At 36.2% G+C, this 20,014-nt stretch overlaps 1 protein-coding gene across 7 annotated transcripts in view; it reads right to left on the bottom strand.

The window, feature by feature from the left end:
• Positions 1-20,014, bottom strand: part of by (focal adhesion protein tensin) — an 830,704-nt gene that overhangs the window by 47,373 nt on the left and 763,317 nt on the right. For 5 of the 7 annotated variants that reach the window (XM_070090572.1, XM_070090566.1, XM_070090570.1 and 2 more), the window contains 4 exons: positions 19,306-19,448; positions 18,201-18,269; positions 9,947-10,167; positions 4,548-4,766 (listed from right to left, as the gene is read on the bottom strand). In XM_070090572.1, coding sequence (XP_069946673.1) covers positions 4,548-4,766; positions 9,947-10,167; positions 18,201-18,269; positions 19,306-19,448 — 652 coding nt within the window. The remainder of the gene's footprint in view (positions 1-4,547; positions 4,767-9,946; positions 10,168-18,200; positions 18,270-19,305; positions 19,449-20,014) is intronic. The other 2 variants (XM_070090569.1, XM_070090571.1) reach the window with 1 other exon arrangement.

Below are 20,014 nucleotides of genomic sequence, written 5' to 3'. Positions count from 1 at the left end.
ATACTGTTCACCTATATGTTTCACTGTAAACACTTGGTCTACACACCCCCTACCTTTCCTAAAGCCTCCTTGTTCATCTGCTATCCTACTCTCTGTCTTACTCTTAATTCTTTCAATAATAACTCTACCATACACTTTACCAGGTATACTCAACAGACTTATTCCCCTATAATTTTTGCACTCTCTTTTATCCCCTTTGCCATTATACAAAGGAACTATGCATGCTCTCTGCCAATCCCAAGGTACCTTACCCTATTCCATACATTTATTAAATAATAGCATCAACCACTTCAAAACTATATCCCCACCTGCTTTTAACATTTCTATCTTTATCGCATCAATCCCAGCTGCCTTACCCCCTTTCATGCTACCCACTGCCTCACAAACTTCCCCCACATTCACAACTGGCTCTTCCTCACTCCTACAAGACATTATTCCTCCTTGCCCTATACACGAAATCACAGCTTCCCTATCTTTATCAACACTTAACAATTCCTCAAAATATTCCCTCCATCTTCCCAGTACCTCTAACTCTCCATTTAATAACTCTCCTCTCCTATTTTTAACTGTCAAATCCATTTGTTCCCTAGGCTTCCTCAACTTATTAATCTCACTTCAAAACTTTTTCTTTTTTTTCAACAAAATTTGCTGATATCGTCTCACCCACTCTTTCATTTTCTCTCCTTTTACATTGCTTCACCACTCTCTTAACCTCTCTTTTTTCTCTCCATATACTCTTCCCTCCTTGCATCACTTCTACTTTGTAAAAACCTCTTATATGTTAACTTTTTCTCCCTTACTACTCTCTTTACATCATCATTCCATCAATCACTCTTCTTCCCTCCCACACCTTTCCTGCAACCACAAACTTCTGCTGAACACTAATACTACATTCTTGAGAAAAAAAAAAATTTTTTAATAAATCAGCGACTTTGCAGTGTATTTTCGTATGGTATTTATTGTTGTATTCTAGTTTTCTTGGTCTCATTTTATAGAATGGAAGACATACTACAGAAATTGAGATGATTTTGACTGGTTTTACAAAGAAAGGTGCCTTGAAATTGAGCTCAAAGTAGCAGAAATGTTCGATTTTTACCAAACTTCAAAAGTAAACAAATCGTGCCAAGCGTGCAATACACGTCAACTGGTGAGTCTAATATTCTTTCACAAGTGCACCAATAATATTTATACCATTTTTTACACTAATGCAGTAGTCTGCATAACAGTAAATCTTATATTTTTTGTGAAAATAAAAATTCAAAGTGGAAAGCAAAAGAATATAAGAGGGGCCTTGAGACATGACTAATGACTAGAGGAAATGTCATTTTAGTGCCAGGAATGTCTTTCTTGTTTATTCTGGACCCTATTCGGAAATTGGCATCTTTTGAAATTTGTGTGAAATTGGCAAAATTGCTAAATTCTGACCACTGTACTGGATAGTAGAATTTCATAAATGAGTGGTTTCTTGCACCCATTCGATAGAAAAAATGGAGTTCTATCGAAATATTCATGTTTTTTGTCGACTAGTACAGTGAAATTGGACGAAAATGGGGCTCAAAGTGGGCAAAATCGCCGATGCGTAAACATCGCCGAGACCGCTAACTTTGCGAGAGCATAATTCCGTAAGTTTTCTATCAAATTTCAAACTTTTGGTGTCTTTATGATCAGGAAAAGATTCTCTATCTTTTCATAAGAGAAAATATTTTTTTTTTTTTTTAAATTTCGCCGACCCTGAGAACGAGTTTCGGAGAGGGCCTGTCGACCCTCAAAGGGTTAAACCTACCCCATACACCTTCGACCCCATTGCCAATACTCTCACTAGCCCATCTATCCTCCAATAGTTGTTTATAACTTACCCTAACTGCTTCCTCTTTTAGTTTATAGACCTTCACCTCTCTCCTACTTGCTGCTTTTATTTTCCTTGTATCCCATCTATCTTTTACTCTCACTGTAGCTACAACTAAAAAGTGATCTGATATATCTGTGGCCCCTCTATAAACATGTACATCCTGAAGTCTACTAAAGTTTTTATCTACCAATACATAGTTCAACAAACTACTGTCATTATGCCCTACATCATATCTTGTACATTTATTTATCCTCTTTTTCTTAAAATATGCATCATCTATAGTTAAACCCCTTTCTATACAAAGTTCAATCAAAGGGCTCCCATTATCATTTACACCTGGCACCCCAAACTTACCTACCACACCCTCTCTAAATGTTTCTCCTTTAGTATTTTGGCCCCCTACCACAAGTACTCTCTCACTTGGTTCAAAGGTTCCTATACATTCACTTAACATCTCCCAAAATCTCTCTCTATCCTCTACACTCCTCTCTTCTTCAGGTGCATACATGCTTACTATGATCCACTTTTTGCATCCGACCCTTATTTTAACCCACATAATCCTTGAATTTACACATCTGTATTCCCTCTTCTAATTCCATAACTGATCCTTCAACATTATTGCTATCCCTTCCTTAGCTCTGACTCTCTCAGATATTCCTGACTTAATCCCATTTATTTCTCCCCACTGAAACTCGCCTACCCCCTTCAGCTTTGTTTCACTTAGGACCAAGACATCCAACTTCTTTTCATTTATAACATCAGCAATCATCTTTCTTATCATGTGCACTACATCCACACACATTCAAGCATCCCAGTTTTATAAAGTTTTTCTTCTTCTCTTTTCTAGTAAATGTATACAGGAGAAGGGGTTACTAGCCCATTGCTCCCAGCTTTTTAATTGCCTCATACGACACGCATGGCTTTTGGAGGAAAGATTCTTTTCCACTTTCCCATGGACAATAGAGGAAATAAAGAAGAAAAAGAGCTATTAGGAAAAAGAAAACCTACATGTGTGTATGAATATATATGCATGTGCATGCCTGTGTAGTGTGACCTAAGCATAAGTACAAGTAGCAAGATATACCCATTATCCAGCATGTTTACGAGACAGAAAAAAAGACACCAGCAATCCTACCATCATGTAAAAGTTACAGGTTTCTGTTTCACAGTCACCTGGCAGGACGGTAGTACCTTCCTGGATGGCTGCTGTCTATGAGCCTACTACCTTCTTATCTATGCATATTCGTTTCTGGCACTTAGGCTAATCTCTATTTTCCTGGGTCCTTTGTCTTCTGTACTTTTTCCATTCTCTAGTGCACTTAGTTTTTGCCGCCCTACACTTTTGGGTGAACCAAGGACTCATTCTGGTCTTCCCATTATTTCTGTTTCCCTTGAGAACAAACCCCTCCCCTGCCTCCTTGCATTTTGTTGTCACATAATCCATAATTTCTTTTACTGGTTTTCCTGCAATTTCTCTCTCCCACTGAATGTCTTGCAGGAATTCCTCATGCCAGTGTAGTTTTCCCTTCTGTAGTTTGGTTTTTCCCATCCTACTCCTGCTACCCTCTCCACTTGTAGCTCAACTATGTAATCTAAAGCACAGAACCACATGATCACTAGCTCCAAAGGGCCTTTCGTACATCATATCCTCGTTGTTCGAACTACTCAAGGTGAATACTAGGTCCAGTCTTGCTGGATCATCCTTACCTCTCTCTCTGGTAGTGTCTCTAACATGTTGATGCACGAGGTTTTCCAATACCACATCCATAATCTTGGCTCTCCATGTTTCAGGATTCCCATGGGGCTCCAGGTTTTCCCAGTCAATCTCCTTGTGACTGAAATCACCTATAACTAGCAACTTTGCTCCACCCCATGTGAGCTCTTCTGGCCGCCTCAGCTAGTGTCTACCACTGCTCTGTTGCTCTCTTCGTATTTTTCTCTTGGTCTCCTGCAGTTCTGCGGTGGGTTGTACATTACTGCAATTACCACCTTGTGGCCCTCAGACTGGAATGTTCCTACTATGTAGTCCCTTTTGTCCATTCCATCCATTCCTTCTATTTCCTCAAATTCCCATCAGTTTTTAATGAGCAGTGCAACTCCTCCTCCCCCTCTGCTCCCCCTATCTTTCCCCAGGATTTGATAACCGGTTGGAAAGATTGCATCTGTTATCATCCTGGTGAGTTTTATTTCTGTAAATGCTAGCCTCCCTCTCCCCTCCTCCCTGTCTTTCATACACCAACAAGAGTCTGGGAATGTCTCCTTGATTCTTTCACGCCATTCCTTACATTTATTTGTTATTCTGTCTGCATTTGCATACCAAACCTTCAACTTTTCTAAAACTGTAGTCTGGGAGTATGTTAGGGTTGGGGAAGTGGGAGACCTAATGAGGAACTATGGGTGGTTGCTGTGGAGGTGGAGTTTGTAATGAGGTGGGTGGGGGCAATGGGCATGGCATGTATGTTTTGGGTTAGAATGTTTGGTTGCATTGGGGTTGTCCTGGTTGCACGTGCGTGTGAGTATGTGTGTACGTGTGAGTGTACACAAGCGTGTAATTTCTCCACACCTCCCACAGAGTGCAGACACTACATTTCCACCTCCAGTATTCAAGTCTAGTTAATCGTTTTCCCTGAATCCATTCATAAATGATACTTTCCTTACATCAACAGTATGTCCAACCCTAATTTGCTAAATGACTTACCAAATACAGGTTCATTTGCACATCCTTTGAGTCTGACTCCTCTTGAAGTTGGTTCAATAAGAAAATGACGCACTAGCTCACTAGCTGGGTCACTGGACTTTGTTGTCACGTTCGGTGGTGGAGTAGAAACTTTCAAGGCCAGGCCAAAAGCTCCAGGGAACGAGTTGGAATCTCGAACAACAAACGTGCCTGGTGTCTTGTCCTTGAGCATTGTTATAGCTGAAAACAAATTAGAATAATAATAAAATTAAAATTTTGAGGAGGATCATGGAATACTATTCAAAGTTACTCATGATATTATAATACAGTATTACTAAGTTAACCAACATACTATACCATAATACATATCTGCTTCCTTCAGAAACAAACAAGAATCATTACATTAATCATATATTTCACCATCCAGATTCTCAATCTTTAGGAATTATGGTTCATGAGACCTGGTGAAGTATCGGGGACAGTGTGAAAGGCCTAGAGTTGCTATCCAAGCAATTAATCACTCATTTGGGATTATTTGCATGTATGTACAGTACAGGAGGGCCCCACTTATATGGCGGGTTAGGTTCCAGGCTACCGCTGTAAAGCGGAAACCGCCGTAAAGTGGAACACCCTTTTTTTTCACTTACAAATGCATACAAACACTAGATAACAAGTTTACACTAACATATATTATGTTAGCAATAGAACCAGGCATCAAAAAACAATAAAAAAGTACAATACACACATAGTGCACTCATTACTTACCTTAAAATATTTATAGTCTTAATCTAGGGTGAGACAAGTAGTATTTATTGTAAGAAATCAAGTGTGGTATGTATGGTAGTCAGCCAGGCTACCATACCAGGCCACCCCACCCACACATACTATTCTATGATATTTAAGCATCCCAGAGCGATAAAATGTATATACAGTTCACTCATTACTTACCTTAAAATATAGGGTGAGATGAGTAGTATTTATTGTAAAAAATCAAGTGTGGTATGTATGGTAGTCAGCCAGGCTACCATACCAGAGAGAAAGAATGAGTGCATGAGAGAGGACAGGCGCAGAGTTATGTAAACAAACCAGGCGAACGTAAGTTTTGTAAACAGTGTACACGTCTGGTTTGTGTACAAGTTACATTGTGTACAGGTTGTCTCTACATTGATACGGTAGAATAAATAAAGAAGAACACTCCCATTCTCATGTAACATCATTTTGAGAAGAAATGATGCTCTGAGTGAAGGCAATGGAAGTAAGTCACTCTGACTTTTTTGGGTTATCCTAGGTTCTCTACACATATGTTATGTATTTATGTTATGTATCGTGTTTATTATATAATTTTGAAAAAAATATCACGGATGGATTAATGAAAATGTGTATATTAACGTAATATACAACATTTAATGATACACCGAGCTCAGACAGCGTAAACAAACAAACTGAACAGGTTGTGGACGATCACTCGGTCAGGCAAAATAGACGGTATTAATACGTGTCCAGTTTTAGTTCATTCATGTACATTTGTAAGAGTTTGTGAAACTTTTACCTTATAATATTTTTATTATTATTATAATAATTAAATCACAAAACAAATACTCTTACACTGTGTACAAGTTAGTACAGAATTATAGCTATAAAGTGAAGGCATACGAAAGGAATATTTTTCTACAGTTATCCCTAGTAACAGGTGACGGGCTAGAGAAAACGTAATTCTTCCGACACTTCTACAAACCGTTTGGTAAACATCTCATATATATTTGTATAAATTTTTATACTGTGGGTGCATGTATCATGTTTGTGTGTTACATAATGTGTTTCTTATATACTTTTGAAAAAAATATCATAGATAGATTAAGGGAAATGTCTATATTAACGTAATATGCGACATTAATGTGCCCAAGAGATTATTATTATTATTATTATTATTATTATTATTATTATTGCATGAAGAGTAGAGAGACTTAGTGATTTTAATGTGTACCTACATGCCAGCACAGTGTGTAAGTTTATTTAGGTACAGGTGTACACAAGTTTAATTATCAAGTACAATACATATAAAATATACAATAACTTTAAAACACTTGAAATTTTGGAAAGTTTCCAGACATAATAAGATGTGCTCAGGGAGAATGTAAACAAACTCGGTGGGCAGCTGTGACCGTATTAGAAAGACAGGTGGGGGGAGCCGTATAGCGAGTTTTGGTCATAATTTGAAATGTCCGTATTAGCGGAACGCCGTAAAGCGAAACGCCGTAAAGCGGGGCCCTGCTGTATATATGTACTATATGTGTGACTCACAAAATTGTACTATCATGACTGCAAATGAACTACGGAACAGGTAGGGTGTAAGTCAAAGGCGAGGAGTCGTATAACTCCAGGCCACTGAGTAAGCCACTCAGCCAGCTGGCTATAGTAAGATTCATCCAACTAGGTATATGTCTATACACCATAGGGAGGTTAGCATGGACACCACTGTGACCACAAATGCAAGTTTTTACAGATGAATCTCCCACCAGCATGGCCGTGATCAAATCTAGCTCAAGTTCTTTCGAAGCCCCCCCCCCTCCCCATTCTGTGGTTTGTTTACAATCATGTTATGATTTTGTGAGTCATGATGGCAATTTTTTTGCGTAACAAACTGGAACTTTTAACCCCTTGAGGGTCCAGAATCCCAATCTAAAAATTGTCCACTGGGTCCAAGAATTTAACCCTTTCAGGGTCCGTCCTGTAGATCTACGGCTTTACGTTCAGGGTCCAAACCGTAGATCTACGCCATGAGCTCAGCTCACTCTGATAAACTGTGAGTGGTACATTTGGGCCTAGATATGAGAGAATAAATCTATGTGGTATGTGTGCACCACATAAAACAGATCCTGCAGCACACTGTGTATGAGAAAAAAACTTAAATCATGATTTTTCGATTAAAACAGCAAATTTGCAGTGTTTTTTCGTATGTTTTTTATAGTTGTATTTGCGATTTCTTGGTCTTATTTGATAGAATGGAAGACATACTACAGAAATAGAGATGATTTTGATTGGGTTTAGCACAGGAAATGGCTTGAAACTGAGCTCAAAGTAGCGGAAATGTTAAATTTTTGCCGATATTCAAGAGGAAACAAACGACCTCACACGTCTAATACACGTCAGCTGGTGGGTCTAATATACATTCACAAATATGGTGATGATATTTATACAATTATTACAGTATTGCATAACAGTAAATCTTCTATTTTTTGGTGTGAATAAAAATTCATTATGTGAATAAAAAATAAAAATGGAATTTATTTGTAAAGCCTCAAAACATAACTAATGAACAGAGGAAACGTTAGTTTAGTGCCAGGAATGCCTACATTGTTTATTCTGGACCCTATTTTGAAATTGGAATATTTTGAACTTTGTGTTAAATTGGCCAAATTAACAATTTCCGATCACTTTATTTTGTAGTTGAAACAGTTGACTTGGCGATTTCTTGTGCTCAATCGATAGAATAGAAGTAATACTAGTGAAATAGCTAAGAATTTGGTTGATTGGAATAATGTAATTGGCCTAAAATGGGAGTCAAAGTCGGCAAAATCGCCGATTCGTAAATGTCGCTGACACATCAAAATTCGCGAGAGCATAATTTCGTCAATTTTCCACCAAATTTCGTACTTTTTGTTTTATTACCTTCACAAAAAGATTCTCTATGATTTCATAAGAAAAAATAACAAATTTTTTTTTTTTGAAAATTCTTGGACACTGGTGCGTGACTCCAGATTTGGGCCTTGGACCCTGAAAGGGTTAAAAAAGAAAAAAAAAAAAAAGCATTATTTTCTTATGAAATGGTGGAGAATATTTTTCTGAAGGTAATAAAACAAAAAAATATGAGAGTTGATCAATAACTGACAAAATTACATTTTCGAGAATTTTGCTGTCAGTGACACTTACGCATCTGCAATTCTGCCCACTTGGAGTCCTATTTTAGGCCAATTACATTGCTCTAGTAGATCAGTCTTAGCTATTTTGCCAGTATGTGTCCCATTTTATTGAGTGAGCACAAGAAATCACCCAATCAACTATTTCAACTAATAAAGTGATCAGAAATTGATAATTGGGCCAATTTTGCACAAATTTCAATAAATCCCAATTTTAAAATAGGTTCCAGAATTAACAAAGCAGGCATTCTTGGCACTATCATTTCCTTATCTTTGTTCATTAGTTACGTTACCAAGCTTTACACGTGAATTCCATTTTGATTTTTTATTCAAAGAATTTTTTTCACACAAAAAATAGGTTTACTGTTATGCAATATTATAATAATTGTATAAATAATATCAGCACATTCATGAATGCATTTTAGACCTGCCAGTTAACGTGTATTGGACTCATGACATGATTTTGCTCAAACACTGGCAAATATCGAACATTTCTGCTACTTTGAGCTCAATTTCAAGCTATTTTCAGTCCTAAAATCCATCAAAATCATCTCTTATTTCTATAATATATCTTCCAACTTATTGCATCGACCCTTTCTCTCTTATCTAGGACCAAATTTAGGCTCACAGGTTATCTGAATGAGCCGAGCTCATCATGTAGAACTACGGCATGGACACTGACTTAAAAGCCATAGAACTATGGCACGGACCCTCAAAGGGTTAAAAGAAAGAACACAGTGTGCATGTAAAATTCTGTTTCAAGCTTAGCAAAATGGCTAGTGAAACTCACAAAATGTTTCAACAAGCATTTGGCAACAAAGCAATGGGTCAGTCAGTGTTTTGAATGGTTTTCTCAATTCAAAGCAACAAATATCAGTTGAGGATGATGAGTGCAATGGTCATAAATGAATGTCAAAAACAGATGCCAAATCATCGTCAGAGTATCTAGGACATTGAAAGTGCTGTAGGAGTTTGTTATGGACTGTGTCTAAGCATTCTGAATGAAAATTTGAATATGAGGTGAGTGACTGCAAAATTTGCATTTTGTTTGCTGACTCAAGACCAGAAAGAGCATCGTGTTCTGTGATTTGTTTTTCTTCCCCAAAATAAAAATGGTAACCAAGTGGTGGCATTTTAGTGATGTGGAGGAGATTCAGAGTCACAGGTCATTCTAGATGCCAGTAGGAAAGAGTTCCAGAATGTTTCAAGAAGTGGTAGAGGTGTTGGGATCAGTGTACAGCCTTCCAAGGAGTACTTGAAATGAGAACTTCAACTAGGTGATTAGGTAAGCCTACACATTTTTTCATGGCAATCCAGGAACTTTCTAGCAGTACTTCATAGTTATATAAGACTGTATATATACACACATAAAGAATTGTAGTATATGTTTACTCAGTTATAAAAATGCATAACTATCATTTACATATTTCTAATGTTTTCTATGATAAAAGTTTATTCATTATCATATAAATTCTTAATATATAAAAATACATAGACTCTCACCATCATCTCTTGTTATGGTTGGTTTATACCAGAACTTTGAGATGTCCTTAACAAACTTGGGATGTGAAGAAATGACCTCCGTTGACTCGCTGAGGGAGGTGAGGGATGAACGCCGTGACTGGCCATGATAAAGGGAAGGAGCTGGGCTTGAGTGACCATTGACTTCTTGTCGTAATGTTTGCGATGTAGCAGGGGATGGGCTTCTCACTCCCATTTCTTTGCTGTTATGGCAAACCAAGAAAACTTTAATTATTACATCTTCAAAAAACAAATTTAAGAAATATATTGCAATAACTGCAGCTAAGGGGTTTATCTCTCTGTAACAGTAAATGTCTTTATAAAGTACCCATTATTGATATTATATAAGTAATGTAATATAAGTGAATAATGAAGGTATTACATAAGCACTAAGCAAGTAGGCAACAGCAAGTTATACTGTATATAAATGAATTTTATTAAAAGTCTGTAACTGACAGTAAACTCCACAAACCAGACATTATACTCCTGCTGTGAGTTACCATGCTTTTCAATGTGACTCATTCCAAATTCAAATCTAATCAAAGGTTAATCAGAACACTGCTTACTTTCAATTATGTGATCTTTAATTCACTAGCAGAAGGCAATTTCATGGTTGCATTTTTTTAACTCAGCAGCAGACTACTGCCAAGGCAGGGTGACCCAAAAAATAAAAATAAAAAAAAAAAAAAACACATTCACCATCATTCATTCAATCACCATCTAAAATCTTTCCACAAACTTCAACAATGGCACAGGGTTAAATTCAGATGTGTATGTGCGGATCTGACAAATTTGTGTGTAAAAGTGTGAAATTTTTATTCTGGATAAATCGCATTAAATAATTTTCAGTGTATCTCTTCTGAACAGCTTCAGTATTTAACCCTTTGACTGTTTTGGTCGTATATATACATCTTACAAGCCAGTGTTTTTAACATATTTATACTCCAAAATTCTAGCGGCTTCAAATCAAGCGGGAGAAAACTGGTAGGCCCACATGTGAAAGAATGGGTCTGTGTGGTCAGTGTGTGCAGTATAAAAAAAATCCTGCAGCACACAATGCATAATGAGAAAAAAAAAACCATAGACCGTATTTTTTGGATTAAAACGCCGACTTTGAGGTGTATTTTCGTATAATATTTATGGTTTTATTCTCATTTTCTTGGTCTCATTTGATAGAATAGAAGACATATTACAGGAATAGAGATGATTTTGATTGGTTTCACAATGAAAAGGACCTTGAAATTGAGCTCAAAGTAGAGGAAATGTTTGATTTTTGCTTATGTTCAAGAGTAAACAAGTGACATCATTGTCCAGTAAGTGTCCAACTAGCCATTCTAATATGCAGTCATGAATGGGTTGACATTATTTATACAATTATTACGATAATCCAGTAGTCTGCATAACAATAAATCTTCTATTTTTGTGTGAATAAAAATTCAAAATAGAAAGCAAGAGTAATATAAGAAGGGTCTGGAGACATGACTGATGAACAGAGAAAAATGTTATTTTAGTGCCAGGAATGTCTGCATTGCTCATTCTGGACCCTGTTTTGAAATTGGCATCTTTTTTAATTTGTGTGAAACTGGCCAAATTGCCATTTTCTGATCACTTTATTGGGTAGTTGAAATTGGTAAATGGGTAGTTACTTGTACTCAATTGACAGAACAAATGGAGTTCTAAAGAAATAGCTATGAGTTTGGTTGACTGGAACAATGGAATTGGCCAAAAATAAGGCTCAAATGGGCAAAATCGCTGATGCGTAAATATTGCCGGGATCACTAACATTGCAAGAGCATAATTCCATAAGTTTTCAATCAAATTTCGTACTTTTGGTGTCATTACCATTGGGAAGAGATTATCATTTCATAAAAAAAATATTTTTTTTATTTTTTTAAATTCTTCGACACTGAGAGCAAATTTGTGAGCAGGGGTCTCGACAGTCAGAGGGTTAAAAGATGATTCATGTTAGGGCCAAGAGAGTGTCTATTAAGTTTCATTTGTCTGCTGCCAAATTTGTTGATGTGGTAAAATAGTAAAAAACTTTGAATCACTGGAATCTGTGCAGTAACTAGAGAATAGTTCATCTGATTATCTTTACATTTTTACCCAATTTGCCAGTTTTATTTTAAAAAAATAGTGATACTGATTTTTTTTTCAATAACTAAAGAATATTTCTTCTGATTGAGTTCAAAATATTACTGACAATACATGCTATAATAAGGAAGATACCCCATAAGTTTAGCCCAAGTTAATTACCAAAGAATGCAGCTTGTTACTCTGAACTGTATAAATTTCAATGTGCCAGTTTTATCTGGCAAAAAATAAACATCCAAGATGAACAGATGGCAGAGCCTTAAAGCTTCTCTGACTGCCTTTTCCAATACTGAAAACAAATCAGGAAGTTACAATATCTCAGATACTTTAGCACACATGAGTCTAGCCCACTCTTTGTCCCACCCACATCATAACACATCCCTCAGGTGACCTTCCCTTCAGCATAAACTGACCTGTCTATTGCCGATAGCTACCTGGCTTCTATTCACTCTTTTGTACCCTGGCTTTCTATATTGCTTGTTGTAAACTTTTTATCATAGGAAAGTGAAAAAGGACCCTGGAATGTGTTTGTAATGAGTGTCTTGCATGTCTACATGTGTCATTTCCTCAACCTGTTGATATCACATACAGTAATTGCCTTCTACTAAACCAACAGCTGAAATCTTGAGTTCTTTGACTCCTTCAGTGCTCTTGATTAAAATTTTAGTTGAATGTCATAAAGCAAAGTGACTGGAACAGGTTGGATTATGGATAAGGTGTCCTAGGCAAGAAAAATCATTAAAACTGGATTTGAGTTGTAATGATCTTCAGCAGCCCAGCTGGAACCTGACTGATCCCTACCTGTTGTTGGTTCTAAGTTCACTGCCCTCACAGGCTGGTCTCAGACTAGTATGCATATTTCTGACAGTACATATTATTATTATATTCATGAGAGGGCACAAAACCTGGTGGGGTCATATGGTGCCAGGGAATCGAAGGCAATCAGATTCAATCAAAGGAATGAGCAGATAGCTTCAATTCCTTGGACCAAGGACCTTTACTGACATCAAGGTGTACTTCTGTTGAAAGGTTGTGTTTTGACAGTGGCCAGTCAAGCTGTGGAATACACTTCAGCATAGGCCTCACAGCTTGGCTGATCACAAACAGTTTGCAGTGATTCTCTAGATCAGATTTTGCTAAAATTATTTGTGCCAGAGTGGTTAGTAAGCAGATCTGGGAATATTCCAGACCCTGAGACAAGTTTTGCAAGTCCTTTGGATTTCGGTTCTTAGTTTTATTTCATTGTGAACTTCAGAGTTAAAATGGCATACACAAATTCAGCAAGAGCAAATCTTTTGTACATTGCTCCACATTAATGTCACGGCAAACTAATGCAATACCACCATGTTCAAACAAAACATTTATAACATATCAGCATTTTATAGACTACGGAAGGTGTAAAATATATACATGCATCATTCTCCTTCACATTCAATTTTTTTTATCAAAATTCTCAAATTTTTTTCTCAAGATCCATATGACATTTTACAAAGTTAGAACAAGAAATAATTATGATTCCCTAACACATGCATTAGCTTGGGCTGGGAGATACTTTAACCCCTTGACTGTTGAAACCCAAAATCCTGAGGTATCGAAAATTTGTTGAAAAAAAAAAAAAAAAACAAAAAAAAAAAAAAAAAAAAAAAAAAAAAAAAAAAAAAAAAAAAAAAAAAAAAAAAAAAAAAAAAATCTTATGAAATGATAGAGAATCTTTTCCCGATGGTAATGACAAAAAAAAAAAAATTGATGGAAAAGTTATGGAATTACGCTCTCGCAAAATTAGCGACCTCGGCAATATTTAAGAATCGGCAATTTCGTTTACTTTGAGCCCTATTTTCGGCTAATTCCATTGTTCCAGTCCACCAAACTCATAGCTATTTCTTTAGAACTCCATTTATTCTATCGACTGAGTATAAAAAACTGCCCATTTACCGATTTCAGCTACCCAATAACATGGTCAGAAATTTGTAATTTGGTCAATTTCACGAAAATTAAAAAATATGACAATTTCAAAATAGGGTCCAGAATGAACAATGTAGACATTCCTGGCTATAAAATAACATTTTCTTTGTTCATCAGTCATGTCTCTAGGCCCCTCTGATATTACTCTTGCTTTCTATTTTGAATTTTTATTCAAACAAAATATAGAAAATTTACTGTTATGCAGACTACTGCAATACTGTAATAATTGTATAAATAATGTCAACCCATTCATGACTGCATATTAGAATGGCTAGTTGGACATTTACTGGAAAATGACATCATCTGTTTACTTTTGAACATCGGCAAAAATCAAACATTTCACCTACTTAGAGCTCCATTTCAAGGTTCTTTTCATAGTAAAACCAATCAATATATTTTCCATTCTATCAAATGAGACTAAGAAAACGAGAATACACCCATAAATACTATACGAAAATACACCACAAAGTCAGCATTTTTAATCCAAAAAAACAGTCAGTTTTTTTTTTTCTCATTATGCACTGCGTGATGCAGGATTTTTTTATATGGTGCACACTGACCACACAAACCCATTCTCTCACATGTGGGCCTACCAGCTTTCTCCTGCTTGATATGAAGCCGCTAGAATTTTTGAGTATACTGTATATACATCAAACACAGTGGCTTGTACGACGTATATATACGACTGAAACAGTCAAAGGGTTAAGCTACCCCCACACTAGAACATGTAGTGAGAACCGTACCATTGAAGTAAAAAGGGAAAACAAGATAATGAATGGCCACTGCTTTGTTTGGATGGTATTTTTCAGCAAACTCCTGTACTTCACACCATTTAGCACACATTTCCTTGACAATTGCAATGGGCACATCATCCCTTCCCTCTTCTTCCTCTGATGACAGCTCCTCTGCTGCAATCTGCTGCTACTCCTTCTGAAGGTCTACAATCTCTTCTGTGGCGAGTTCAGTTCTACGCTCCTCCACCAACTCCTCTACAACATCTTCATTCACCTCTAGGCCCAAGGTCTTCCTCAGGGTCACAATATCCTCTACCGCTCAGACTCATCTTCAAAGCCTTCAAAATCCCTGGCTGCCATAAAGTCAGGCCACAATTTCTTCCATGCTGCCTGCATGGTCCTGGAAGACACATTCCCCTAGGCTTTGTCTATAAGCCTCAAGCAGCTGAGGATATTGAAATGGTCCTTCTTTGGACCCATGATGGCTTATCTCACAATAAATAAAATTGCACTACATGGCTTATCTTGCAATAAAAAAATTCCACTGCAAAATAACAAAAAAAGTTCACAAGATGCGCAACAAAAGCTCAAGAGATGTTTACAGCAAGCGAGTTAGTGAGCAAGTGGCCTGAGCCACTCGTGTTGTCAATTGACAACCAAGAGAACGTACAAAATCAGGACATTTTTTTCTCAAATTCCTCATTTGAAAACCAATTTGTTTGACAAGTAATGCAGTTGACAACCAAGGTTCCACTGTATTGTCTCTTTAGATTTATGCATTCACAGCATTCTCCTTTAAGATCAATACCAACTTTTTTTTTTATTTTTTCCTTTATCATTAAGACATTAATTCTTAATTTCCTAAGTATTAATCATTCATCTGTTTCATCATTGGGGGACACCATTTTGCACATACCAACTTTTATTTACTAATAAAAACCTTCTTCCAGATAGTCTTCATACTGTTATTCTATTATATGCATGTTGTATTAAACTTCTCTGCTTTTGCACTACCATCCATAGGATGGATAGAGGGGTGCTCAATATACTAGCTGCTTTGGCAGCAAAATCTAATCTCTCTCAATCACAAACAGAATTAAAACTCTCTCACCATTATCACTGCAACATTTACACTTACACCCTCATGCTTAAAATATGTCTAAATCTTTTACACCATTGAGTTTACATACAAAGAACTGTCATTGTCCTACAGCTTATTTCCAAAGTCAGACCTAGCTGACGTGTACTGTGCCAAGTCCCAGGATGCCTCCCACCTATTTAGTGTTAGATAAACAAGAGCTACTGGTGTAAGACTTACCCATAGTCTCAACTCGCCTTAGGTCATGAGAAGATACTAAAATAGGTCCCTGGCCCCACACTTCTGCTCAAGTTTTATCTATTCCAAATGTTGTATTTTAATCTACATATAATGATTTTATTCTAAAAAGCAAAAACTAAAATAGAGATGAAATCCGAGAAGGATTTTGGGAGTAATAAATGTTAGAGAAATGAACATTAATAAAGAAGGTATAGCTAACTCATAAATAGAAGAGTAAACTTTTGATAATGTTTTAGCATGTCCTGGACCATTATCACTTAAGTGGTTCAGGATGGACAAAAACATTGTCTAATATTTCATCTACACTCTGGGTTGTAAATTATTCCAGTTACAATACTGTGATTTATATTCCTCGTAACCATTAAGTATGACTCTCTATCCCTAGACTTGAAAAAAGCATTACAAATGCTACTACACACAAGTTTCATTACTAGAAAATTGCTAAACTCTTACCGTTACACAGCATGCACTTGAATAATGTTTCCATGGCCACACAAGACTAGATCAATTGCAGAATACTGTACTTGTATAAGCTGAAGACGTGAGATTTGTTTCAATACAAAAAAATGCTAAAATAACAGATTTGAAGCTATATGAAAAGTTTTCAGTATGCATATCATAATGATGCAGTAGCTAGTGCTGTAGTAATTCTCATGCTATTTAAACTAACAGTATGCTGCTATATAAACCTTCACGATCCATGCACTTGATTCATAATGAGGGTATAATCAGTACAATTAAAGCAAAAAAGCTTCCATTTGAGAAGATTATAAGTGTTTTCTCCTTTCAAGGGAGTACTTTCATGCTGGTGCAGGGCTGTTGATCCTAGGAATTAGCACTTGCCTCCTCGTTAGATCAAACCTGATTACCTCCCATTTCCAAGGTGATATATGACCCCTTTGGATTTAGCACTACCCTTTGAATATAATACTGTAATAATAATAAGCTTGTCCTACAAGCTCTGCATAATCTGTTAAGCAAGTCCAGTTTGTAGAGTTTCACTGTACAGTACAGTATTGACTATGTACTCTTTTATCTGTCTTTCCAATTTTAAATTTAACATTTACATAATTCCTTTAAAAGTCAGTGCATATTGTATGCCAGTTATTTGATGGTTTCAAAGGTACACTTGATCTTCATAATGAATGTACAAATATTTCAAATGAGAAACCACTTGGACAGAAAATTCAAACATGGGTAAAAAACTGATCTGTATACCTTGGCCTCAGTCAAAGACCACCTTCAACAGTTCTGCTGAAGACCATCAACTGCTGAACACAATCTCTAACTGAAGACGCAATATACGCCTCTCTCTTACCAGTGTTAATTTTTTCAAAGTGGCTTCTCATTCTTAATCAGTCAATGTTTAAGAAACTTTCATCCATGCATTTCAAATAACTATTAATTTTGTTATAAGATTTAAAAATTTACTTGCTTAATACCTGTACTCTAAACCATGTAACTTTTTGATACAGGTCAGCCATCACTAATCCGGCATCAGTGGGACCTGTAGTGTGCCGGATTAGTAAGTTTGCCGGATTACAAAGTGGTTAGGTTAGAATAAATACACTTAATTAACCTATCAATAGGTTACATCTGCTACATCTTCCTCATTTTCATCACTGCTTTCTCCTCCACTGGCTTGCTGCTGTGGATCTATAACCATCTGCACAATTTCTGAGTCAGTATAATGATGAAATTTGAGTCAGTATAATGATGAAATTTGAAATTATGCTAGCCAAAATTAGTACCGGATTACTGATGGAACCGGATAACTGACTGCTGGATTAGTGATGGCCAACCTGTACTATCAAAGCAAGTTTAAATATATAATCATTTACTGTAACATGCTACCAATAATATGTTAACCTGGCTGTAAACGTATATAGCATTATTCAGTATTGATTTTTTTGGTCGAGGATATTATATAAGTACATCTCTGACGAATTTTAACTAAAAACAAAAAGGAGAAATACATAAATAATACTGTATCAGTTGATTAACCTAAGTTTATGATAATTGCCTACCTTGCAAAAATATTTATTAATGATGAACTTCACTAATGATTAACAGTGTGAGGATATAATCTGTGGTTCTGAAATCTAACCTGGGAAGTGACGCAGACTTTTTGACGGTAGGGCGAGACGAGAGAGAAGACAGGCCAAGGTGAGCTCTTCTGCTTGGCATCCAGTCAACATTTATGCACATTTATCACCAACATAATTAACAAACAAAGAATGTTCAGGTCACCATCCACATTTTCATCAACAATGTTTTTCACAAAGATAATCAACACAAGGGTACCCATGGATCACAGTCAAAGTGGATATTATGGGGTAACATTTTCAGTTTACAGTATTGAAAAGGTTAGTCAGAGAATATTGATGTGAATATTACAGATTAGGTGTGCAATGCCATTGTAGTATTGTAGGGTAAGCAGCATGCAGAGTTGCAAATTCCCCATTTGTTAGCAGCAGCAAAGATTGCCAGTGGCACCAATAGGGTCGGCAAGTTGGTTAGCAGAATCATGAGAGTGAGTGAGAGAGATGAGGGGAGGAAATATAATCAGGATTAGAGTTTGTTCTCTCAGAGAAAATCATGGTATTCAATTTAATTTTACTACCATATGCATGTGCAATATAATACTTAAAATGTGAAGAGATCACAAGCTTAGACAAATCAAAATTTTATATTAAGCATCTCTTTAAAAATGAAAAAAGCACAATATCCAAAATAATATTTTCACATGGACACTTAAAAAGCACAGATGAACACATGTTAATGTTTCTTCTCATTGGAACAATAATTGTGAAGTTAGGAGAGACTAGGCAGAGTGGTATGTACCAGTGAATACAAGTGACCACCGAGAATGGAGCAAGTCAACTTCATCATGTTATGATTACATTAATCTACCACTCTATTAACTGACACTTGATTTGGGAGTGATAAATATCTTAAGAAAAGTTTAGGATATTTTAAATATAGATCTGAAACACTGGCTAATCCATATACAGAGTAAGTGTTTGAAATGCTAGCAAAAACAGGTCTTACAACAAGCAATTATTTTAAATATTTTAGATCAAAAGAATATTATCAATTCAAAGAGTCTTAAAGTTATGAACAATAATGCAGATTCTTGCAGGAACATGCACTTGGTTGGGAAATTAGTGAAGATCTTGAAAATGCAAACACACACACACAAAATTATTTACCGTTGCATGGTTGGACTTTTTGGCGGAAGTCCCTGGTTCAGGTATGGGGTCGTAGGTGTTGCAGGGGGAAAACCAGGAGTGATTGGTCGTGTCCCACCAAAACTACTTTCAGTATCGCTCTGCCAGGCACTCTCTTCTCGGCTCTGATGAAAATACTTGTTGTTTAGTTTATGGTTTAGAGCACTAATAATCCACAATGTCATTAAGGTTATTATTAATTACATCTACTGCATTTTTTGTTTAACATCAACATTATCTACATATAAAAATGTAATTTACACCTAACCCATAAGCTGGAGATGAAACTTGAAACATTTTGGTCTGTTCTGTATCTTCATCAAGTAACAATTGGAAGAGAAACAGACACAAAAGTAGTTAACTGGAAGCTTTCTGATGATTTACCCACACTGTAGCCTTGATCAAGACTGATAAGGCCACTCTTTGGGCAAATCATCAATAAAACTTCCATGTACAGTAATACCCTAGTTTTCATCCTTAATCTGTTCCAGAAGGTAGGTCGAAATCTGAAATGGATGAAAACCAAAGTAATATTTCCTATAAGAAATAATGTAAATCCAATTAATCCATTCCAGACACCCAAAAATATTAACAAAAAATACATTTTATAGAGAATAACTATAGTTTTACATACAGAAAACAATGATAAATAAATATAAATGACTAATTTTAATGGATAAATGAACATTTA

This window comes from Cherax quadricarinatus, chromosome 32 (genome assembly GCF_038502225.1).
Source record: "Cherax quadricarinatus isolate ZL_2023a chromosome 32, ASM3850222v1, whole genome shotgun sequence".
Taxonomy (NCBI): Eukaryota; Metazoa; Arthropoda; class Malacostraca; order Decapoda; family Parastacidae; genus Cherax; species Cherax quadricarinatus.
The sequence above is the reverse complement of the archived record's forward strand: the minus strand, read 5'-3'. Positions and strand labels throughout refer to the sequence as shown.